Source organism: Ipomoea triloba, chromosome 6, assembly GCF_003576645.1.
Source record: "Ipomoea triloba cultivar NCNSP0323 chromosome 6, ASM357664v1".
Classification (NCBI taxonomy): Eukaryota; Viridiplantae; Streptophyta; class Magnoliopsida; order Solanales; family Convolvulaceae; genus Ipomoea; species Ipomoea triloba.
The window spans coordinates 6,026,128-6,035,948 of NC_044921.1; the positions used below are offsets into that span (position 1 = coordinate 6,026,128).

Below are 9,821 nucleotides of genomic sequence, written 5' to 3' on the forward strand. Positions count from 1 at the left end.
TTGAAACGGTCGTACTTATTATTTAAAAATAATACAAAAGGTCATGAATTAATACGCAACTAATTTGTACCAACCACAATGATCGTATTAAAAAATATTTGAGTGACCGAGAAGTCCGTAACATCAGAAATTTAACCTTCAAAAATCGTGGAGAATTGCACAAAACTTGCACCTCACGAAAGGTGCAAATTAAGCACCTTTCGCAAGGGCTAATTGAGCACCTTTCGCAGGTGCTGTGCTAAGCAAAGCTAAGCACCTTTCGAAGGTGCAAAACTGAGCAAAGCTAAGCACCTTTCGCAGGGGCTAATTAGGCACCTACGGTAGTGCTTAATAGCACTATTATAGTGCTTAATTAATTAGCACATTAAGGTGCCAATTTAATTAGCATTTTCTTAGTGCTAATTCCACTGCATTCTCCAAACTTGCTACACAATTAGCAATTCAATTTCGACTTCTCTCAAATAGGTTTACTTTGAGAATCAATTTCTCATTCACCTATTACTCATTTTGAACGTACAATATATCAATATCTTCATCTCAAATACGAAGAACCCGAAGACCCGACCCATATCAGAACTGGATCCCGCAAATATTTGTACCACAAAATAGCCATTTTAGCTAAAAATTCTAACAAATTAAACCTGTAATTCCTTTAAAGTGGGAAAATCATTCTAAGTTAGTAACCGAATTGAATTATTTTTCCAAAGGAGAATATGTAAATTTAACAAATTATTTTGTTCATTTATTTTTATTTTTTTATTTAGTTTTTTGGAAATGACTTAATTGTTTAATTAATTTTTCAATTTTGACCGAATTTTAAATTTATTTCATTCATTATGTGCGTAATATATGCATACATTCAAGTATATAAACACACATATCTGTGTAATGGGTACAATAATAAAAGACAAATCAAATAGCAAAATAGATATTTGTAGGGTGGGGAACTTGCAACTACTATCAGATAATCTTTACACTAAGGCTCCACGCCACGAACGAGATCAAGACAATATTGACACGACTCAGACTTGTAATTTTTAAAATGAGAATCATAATGCTTCACCAATTCAGCCACCTCTAAAATAGATGGATGTATTTTTGTTAAATACTTGCATGGATGATTTTATTGTTCATCTTGCTCTTTGGCAAATGCTTTAAGCCCTTCACCAGACAGCCTAAACCGCTTAACATCTTGCATGATTTGACCCCCCATTCCCACGTAAAACTCAATCGCCTTCACATTACATCCCACCACCAACCAATCCACAGTCGAAAACCCCAGCGTTGCAGCCCTGGCTGCCATGGCCGACAGCAGCATTTTCCCAAGCCCAAACTCCCTATAACACTCTCTCACGTACAAGTTCTCCAGGAAGATGCTGGGCTTTTCGAAGTACCCCGAGTAGCTAGGATAAAAAAGAATATAACCAGCAACAACAACAACGTTATTATCACCTTCCTGCGGCGATTCATAGGTTTCTGATTCTGGGTCTGCCACGGCAGAGCCAAGAGGCAGTGTCTTGTAAACCGGGTCGAAACCGGCGGGGCCCGCAGGGAGGACGGCGGGCGGGAAAGAGTTAGGGGAGACCTCAAGAATGAGCGCTGTGGCAGAGTAGAAAGGAGGACAAGGGTTGGAGTCGAAGAGGTTAGTGGAGATTGAGGTTTCGGTTGACGTAAAAACCTTAGTGTAGTCATGGTACGAGGCCATTTGTTGCATGAGTTTGTGGAGGTGTGGCACGTCGGTTTTGACAGCAAGGCGGACTCTGGCGTGGATGCTGTGGGTTTGGCCAAACGTGTGGTCATGAGAGGATGATTGTGGGTTTGGAGCCATATTCAAGAACGATTTAACAAAGGAAGCAAAATGTTTTTGGTGGATAATAGAGGATGATGATTCAAAGATGAAGATGGTAAATATATATATAGTAGGGGAGGTCAACATTGGAGGCCTCAAGTGATAGAGAAAAGACAAAAATGAATTATTCATCACTTGTGCCGTGGTGGCTATTAGAGCATCTTATCAATGGAGTTTATCCGCCATTTTTGAGGAGTTTTTATAAGTGTGAGTAGAAAAGAAAAAATGAGAAGGGAGGAAAAAATAACAAAATTAATTTAAAAAAAAAAATTAAAAGATCAAGTCTGTCAGCCTGACGGGCCCGAGTGAGCGCATGTTGTGGGCATAATGGGCACGGCAGGAAGAGGCTTGTGTCAAATTTGGGAGCTTGTTATTGTGCTATTCACCCTTATTTTGCAGATGAACCATTTCCTCTGGCTCCTCTTCTCTCTCATGCCATGTGGACAAACACTATTCCAAAAACCATGAATTATCTAATGATGTGGATGCTCTTACATATGTGGACAAAATAAGTCACTTTTCAAACTTGCCAAATGTGTTGACCAAATAAAGACGCAATTACAAAATATTTTTCTTAAATCTCTAGCTTTTTGAAATTGGAAAAAAAAAAAAAAAAACATCAAAATGAAATATTACCCACTTGTGCAGTGGTGGCTATTGACCAACCATGGCGTGCATGCGAACTGTAGCTTACATAGTTACATGACAAAGAGGATGAAGAAGAGAAAGGAGAAAATGATATTTTTAGTACTCAAATTATACAATAATAGCCTAGCTCATTTCTTGAATTGTTTTTTGTTTAATACAATTCAATTGTTATTAAAGTGACTTTTTCACCATAATTAGATGAAATCATTAAGAAATTTTATAAACTTACGTTTAAAATAAGAGGATAGTCTTGCAATTTTACAATGTTTCGTTTTTTAATTGCTTATATTTTTCTTTTAAATATATATTGAGAAGAAATTTTTTTTTTAATACTACTAACTCTATTACAATGCAGTATTTGTTCAAAACTACTTTCATTGAGAAGAAAATTTAAAACTCTAAGTGGTGTATATGCTATGTGCGCGTATATATATATAGATTTTTATTCTGGTGAGAACAATTCTTTAGGTGTGGATGTGAGGACAAATTATGGTTGTTGATTGTGTTAGATCTAATGGTTATTTTTTATTTTGATATATTTATTATTGTCAATTTTTTTAAGAGTGGGGTAGTTTTTTAAACAGTGGTGGTTACATATATGGGTTAATCTGGGCCATTCAAATTATTAATTTAATGGTGTGGATTTGACCTTACATATATGGGTTAATCTGGGCCATTCAAATTATTAATTTAATGGTGTGGATTTGACCTCACGTCCTCACCTAAAGTCTTGTTCTCATGGGATTGAGGACACGTCATTGTTCATGTGAGTCCACCATTTTCAACGACTCCGTGTGGACAAATTTGGGTCATTGAATGCTTGAGATTAATGGTTTAGATTTCATCGGACTCATATATATTAGTACTTTATATTAAGATTTTAGATTTATTTAGATTTTAGATATTTAAATTATTGTAAATAATAATAATAATGTAAAACTTTTAATAAAATTTGATATTTATATTTTAGAAAACAACTAACATATAACTCTAATATATAATGTGTATAAATTATTATTATTATTATTATTGAAAAAGATAAGAAAATATATGGTGGATGCATCATGCATGTGCATGGTAACAATAGTGGAAAAGATAACGGAAGTTATAACAGTAAAGGTATATTTGTCCAAAATATTGTATAGTACAACTTTTATAGCATAATGTATACATAAAATGTAACGGAAAAACGGAAATAAATGAAGGATATAACCTTCATTCACACTTATTATGTTTTTAGATTTTAGATATAGTTAGGATCAAATGAGAACCACTACTCCGTGAGAAGTGAGAAGTGAGAACTATCACGTGCAACCCATAATGCTGGATTGTGTAATTTCTACTACCTGATTGTGCAACTTGTAATGACAGATGGTACACCTGAAAAACAACTATCAAAACACATTGTAGAGCATTTTTCAAAAATAAATATGGTGTCAGTTTCGTAATTAATTTGAATTTACAATTATGCAACATGTAATGCGTCATTGTTCAACTTCTATTATTGAGTTGTGAAGTTTGGACAGAGCTTGGTTTTCATGCGATCTGACGTTAATGTAAGCAAATTTACACACATCATTAACATTGCTTATTTTTTGTATAATGATATTCACAAGCAAAGAATAAAATATTCAAACTTTAATGTGACATAGATACATAAACTCTTGAATTGCTTAAAACAAATACTTTGAGAAGACGCGAAGAGAGAATAAAAGAAATTAACATTTTATTTAAAAAATAATGTACATTAATCACAACTGTGATAACCATTGTTGTGAGGTCCACAACACAAATGGTGCAATTGTGCCACCTGCCCAATATAATATGCGCATAGTATATGAGTGGGGTAAGCTGACAGCTAGGTATACAACTCACCTCAACCACAATCTAATAGGACTGTGGATAGATAAATCACGATGTTTAACAGACATTATTCAGCGGCCTCTTAAGTGGGAAGACCAGTGTCTGGTGGCCACAAAGAGCCCACCGCATTAAGTAAAGCTTCCACACTCTGATTGTCAAGATTCGGTCTTGAGTCCTTAAATCACGATGTTTAGCGGGCATGACTCAGCGGCCTCTTAAGTAAGAGTACCAGTGTCTGGTGACCACAAAAAGCCCACTGCATTAGGTAAAGCTCCCACACTGTGATTGTCAGGACTCGGTCTTGAGTCCTTACCCTCAATCTACCACGCGAATACCAACTGAAGTGTCAATGTAAACAACTCAAAAACAGCCTGTTTTGTGCATTTATGGTCAGAGAATGGAAGAGATGTGATCCATACATTTATGGTAAGGGAATGAAAAAGGGATGTGATTCATAGGAAAAATCTCAGAAAAGCAAGAAACTCATCATATAAACTGCCCATAAACCATAGCTAGACAGCCTGTAAATGTGGAGTATGATTTGTCGAGGAAGCATCATTCACTAACCTGCATACAAAGATAAAGGCGATACAATACCAGGTCGAAGAAACTTTCAAGATGAATCAAACAACAATGTAAAGCTCACATTCACAGTTTGATCTTTCATATTAAGTTGAAGTTCCAGTTGACATGGCTATAGATGAAGAATGCAAACGAACAGACATTTTTTATTTTCTTGTTTCATCTCCCCCGCTCATTTTCAACACTGAGAGGGAAGTAAATAGATTCTCGCATTCTCAGAAGCAATATATCATGTAAATATTCGATATACAACCACACTACAAGATGTGATAAGTAGAGACTTTGGTCAATCTTCTGCAAATCATTAGTTATTCATTCATGCCCCTTCATTTCACCTTTTCGAACCCTAGAAATACAAATGAAGCATGTATAAATAATAAATTACTCGATAGTTCTGAAGATCTAATATCTCCGATACCAATACAAGGACAAGTGAAACCTCAAAACAACAAATGAAGCATACATAAATTACTCAACAATTTGTAAGGTCTAATATCTCTGATGTCTTAATGATCAATCAAGAGGTTCACAAGGACAAGCAGACAATTACTAGAGTCATAGCATTACCTTCTGATCGGGAAAATGAGCAAGTATATTCAATTAGAAAACAAAAATGCCATCAAAGGAATAAGATCCATACATACAAACTATAATGCAAATTGAATAAAAAGTAAGAATTCAACATGATATGAGAAATAATACTCTGCAAGGAATGATATCACGATTTACTCTAAAAAATGAGCTTTGTGAAGAAGAATCCAATCTGTATTTGTTCAGTCCTAATCCAAGTAACCAAACAACTCATGAGCATACAACTTCAACATAAATGCATGCACATAATTAATCAAAATTCACCGATATTGAAAGACTAAATAAAGCTTACATATGCAAAATTGTATTTTCCTCTTGAATTTCATTGAGAAGCAGGAGAAAGGGAGACCAAAATGAACAAAGGAAATACTAACTTCTACATTTTTGCCTTCATAATTGACATCACCCAAATAAGATTTTCAATGGAGAACTATTTTTGAAACTAAAAGCCGCAAAATGCTTAATTTTACACTTTTTCTCTTGTAATTAAGCCCCCCAAATGAATTTCTTAACAAAAGACTACATTTAAAACAAAATAAAAAATTAAAACACGTTAATAGTCAATGGAATATTTCTGGAACTAACCCTGGTATGCAAATTTACACACATCACTAACATTGCTTCATTTTGTGTATTATGATATTCACAGGCAAAGAATAAAATATTCACACTTTAATTGTGACATAGATACATAAACTCTTGAATGCCTTACAACAAATACTTTAAGAAGGCGCCAAGAGAGAGAATAAAAGAAATTAACATTGTACTTAAAACAAATGTACATTACTCACAACTGTGATAACCATACTGGTCCACAACACAAATTGTGCAATACTGCAATAGTGCCAACTGCCCAATATAATATGTGCATGGTATGTCAGCTAGGGATACAACTGAAGACAACCTCACCGGCTCACCCTCACCCTCAACTCCAACCTAACAGGATTGTGGAGGAATAAATCACGATGGGTCAAAAGTCTCTTAGGTGGGAGGACCAGTGTCTAGTGGCTACAAGGAGCCCACTGCATTAGGTAAAACTCCCACAATGTGACTGTCAGGACTCCATCTTGAGTCCTTACCCTCAATCTACCACCCGAATACCAACTAAGCTGTCCATGTAGACAACTTGAAGATAACCTGTTTTGTGCATTTATAGTAAGAGAATGGAAGAGATGTGATCCATACATTTATGGTAAGGGAATGAAAGGGATGTGATTCATAGGAAAAGTCTCAGAAAAGCAAGAAACTAATCATATAAACTGCCCATAAACCATAGCTAGACAGCCTGTAAATGTGGAGTATGATTTGTAGAGGAAGCATCATTCACTAACCTGCATACAAAGATAAAGGCGATACAATACCAGGTCGAAGAAACTTTCAAGATGAATCAAAGAACAATGTAAAGCTCACATTCATAGTTTGATCTTTCATAAGTTCCAGTTGACATGGCTATAGATGAAGAATGCAGACAAACAGCCATTTTTTATTCTCTTGTTTCATCTCCCTCACTCATTTTCAACACTGAGAGGGAAGTAAGTAGATTCTCGCGTTCTCAGAAGCAATATATCATGTAAATATTTGATATACAACCACAGTACAAGATGTGATAAGTAGAGACTTTGGTCAATCTTCTGCAAATCATTAGTTATTCATTCATGCCCCTTCATTTCACCTTCTCTGATACCAATACAAGGACAAGTGAAACCCCAAAATGACAAATGAAGCATACATAAATTACTCAACAATTTGTAAGGTCTAGTATCTCTGATGTCTTTATGCTAACAAAACTAAGTTGCATCCTGCCCCAAATCTTGGAGTTGGCAGGAAGTAAGTATATTCAATTAAAAAACAAAAATTCCATCACAGGAATAAGATCCATATATACAAACTATAATGCAAATTGATTAAAAAGAAATAATTCAACATGTTATGAGAAATAATACTCTGCAAGGAATGATGTAACGATTTACTCTAAAAAATGAGCTTTGTGAAGAAGAATCCAATCTGCATTTGTTCAGTCCTAATCCAAGTAGCCAAACAACTCATGAGCATACAAATTCAACATAAATGCATGCACATAATTAATCAAAATTCACCAATATTGAAAGACTAAATAAAGCTTACATATACAAAATTGTATTTTCCTCTTGAATTTCATTGAGAAGCAGGAGAAAGGAGACCAAAATGAACAAAGGAAATTGAAATCCATCGCTATATAATGACCAATACGATCAATTCACTGTAATTGAAAGCTCGATTCCTCTATTTTAAAAAAATCTATTTATGTTCAGACCTTCACAGTCACTCGACCATGTCGATATAGTTTCTTCTTGCCAACTCTTTTGTCATCAATCAAGTAATCATTTGGTGTCTTCTCTATTCTCAATTTCCCCTTAGTAGCTGATTCTCCATTGCTGCCTTGCACTTCATCATACCTCTGTAATGAGCCAATGACAAATGAGAATTACCATTGCTATCCAATCCAAAGTCCAAACACACTATCCCTGATGATGATGTAGATGTTCGATAAATAATTACTTCAAAATCTAATTCAATTACCAAATTCAAATTAGAGCGAGACTTTAGATTATTTATTTCTTCCCTTGCCTCATAGCGACTACTGTATCTCTCACCCTCCAGCGCTTTGCCCTCATCCTTTGCTAATTCCATATCACAAGATTGGCACTTCAATAAATACCGATGTCTTCTCCTCAAAAATCTGAAAATCATTGGGCACAAATTTCAGTTCATCCTTCATTCAAGCAGAGAGATAATATCCTCCAAATTTAAAATTTTCAAAGAAATATGAATTCATAATAAAATGCAGTGTTTAGTGAAATTCGAAAACTTGTACATACAGAATTTCACCCATAAGCATATCTCTCCTTTGCTTTGCAGTTTTCAACTTCCTCTTCTTTGCAACAAATTCCTTTACAAGATTGCCAAACCATATATCAGAAATGACTACATTTAGAATCTAGTTTCTACATAAAACAATCTTCTACAAAATTAAAAGTGCATGAAATAGCAACAATCTCACAACATAAACAGAGACAGAGATCAATCAAAGAGCCTCTAATTCAAAATCACAATAATTAATGTTGCTTATCAGCAATTAGGCTACAATAAAAAGGTCAAGAGAAATTCAATTTACAAGAACTATATATCAGGAAAAAAAAAAAAAGATTCCAGAGATGAAAATTAGGGGAAATCAACAGTAAGTTACGCAAAGCACAACCTTTTGCAGTTCCAAGAATTCATCCAAAAGTGTCCGGTGTTTGAAATCCGCTTTAGTTTCTCCGCTACCAGCCTGAGATTTATTGAAACCGCCAAACCCCTTTTTCATCTCCTTGGCGCAAGAATTCAAAAAACACAACGGAGAAACCACTGACTCAGATCAAAAAATCAAATCTTTAAGCCCTTCCATGAATGTATACATGCATTCATATTCAGAAGCGGACGGGAGGAGGAGCGTATTATGAAGACTCACTCTTATGCAGAGAGAGAAAGAAGAAAAGGGTAAGGACTGGGGTATGGAGATTTTCTCTCTCTCTCCCTCTCTCTATCTCTATCTCTCTCTTTGTTGAAGCTTTGAATGGGAGAAAACGGAAAATAATGAAAGGAATTCCATCTACGGAAGAAAAGGGTATTTGTGGGAAGTTCTTGTAAGTTGTAGTCTGTATGTGGGTGTGGTTGGAGGACATCAGAAGACATCTTTGTTTCATCTTCTTTCCTTTCTTTCATTCCCGCACCTCTATCCTTCTTTGTGCCCATTTTCTCTGATTTTTTGGGGCTCCTTCGATTTCTTTCTTTTTTCTTTTTCATTTTTTGTTTTTCTCAAACATAAATTATGGTCCAACTGGGCCATCAGAGACACAGATGGCAAGGGATAATATACGGGTGAAAGAGCAGGTGTTCTGTGGACTTGGTAGAGAGAGAGAAAGATAGGTTTGAAAGGTGCAGAAAAAGGCAGGAGATTAATGGCTTTTGAGTTATGGCTATGGTGGGCTGCTTGTCCATTGTGTAAATTTGAAATACAAAAGCTACCCAGATAGGTCAGACCTGAAAATTATTATGAATCATGGTCAACATACTGTTGTGTGAACAATAATATTTTAATATATTAAATGTATATTATTATATAATATAATATAATATAATGTACATTCAGTGCACAAATAATATACATTCCTTGAATATAATGTACATTTGTAATATACTAAAAGTACATGATTTTGCTTTTGTTTGACCCAATCATTATTGTGTGGACTATGATCCGTATAACTCT

The 9,821-nt window shown here is 34.9% G+C and overlaps 2 protein-coding genes across 2 annotated transcripts; both read right to left on the reverse strand.

Annotated features, from left to right (window-relative positions):
- Positions 1-837: 837 nt before the first annotated feature.
- Positions 838-1,838, reverse strand: LOC116023124 (probable acetyltransferase NATA1-like). The gene has a single exon (XM_031264099.1). It carries the CDS (start codon positions 1,826-1,828, stop codon positions 1,124-1,126), a length of 705 nt encoding a protein of 234 aa, XP_031119959.1. The 5' UTR covers positions 1,829-1,838; the 3' UTR covers positions 838-1,123.
- Positions 1,839-7,584: 5,746 nt separating this feature from the next.
- Positions 7,585-9,491, reverse strand: LOC116021678. The gene is made up of 4 exons (XM_031262142.1): positions 8,772-9,491; positions 8,392-8,462; positions 8,093-8,252; positions 7,585-7,970 (listed from the first exon to the last, which is right to left on the reverse strand). Exons 1-4 carry the CDS (start codon positions 8,877-8,879, stop codon positions 7,821-7,823), a joined length of 489 nt encoding a protein of 162 aa, XP_031118002.1. The 5' UTR covers positions 8,880-9,491; the 3' UTR covers positions 7,585-7,820.
- Positions 9,492-9,821: the final 330 nt, after the last annotated feature.

Bases quoted from the DNA above. Each gene is read 5' to 3' on its own strand.
- LOC116021678 (XM_031262142.1), bottom strand. From the start codon at position 8,879: ATGAAAAAGGGGTTTGGCGGTTTCAATAAATCTCAGGCTGGTAGCGGA. The intron at 8,463-8,771 runs GTTGTGCTTTGC...AATCTTGTAAAG, and splicing joins AATTCTTGGAACTGCAAAAG to GAATTTGTTGCAAAGAAGAG. The intron at 7,971-8,092 runs GTAATTGAATTA...GGCTCATTACAG, and splicing joins CTCGCTCTAATTTGAATTTG to AGGTATGATGAAGTGCAAGG.
- LOC116023124 (XM_031264099.1), bottom strand. From the start codon at position 1,828: ATGGCTCCAAACCCACAATCATCCTCTCATGACCACACGTTTGGCCAA.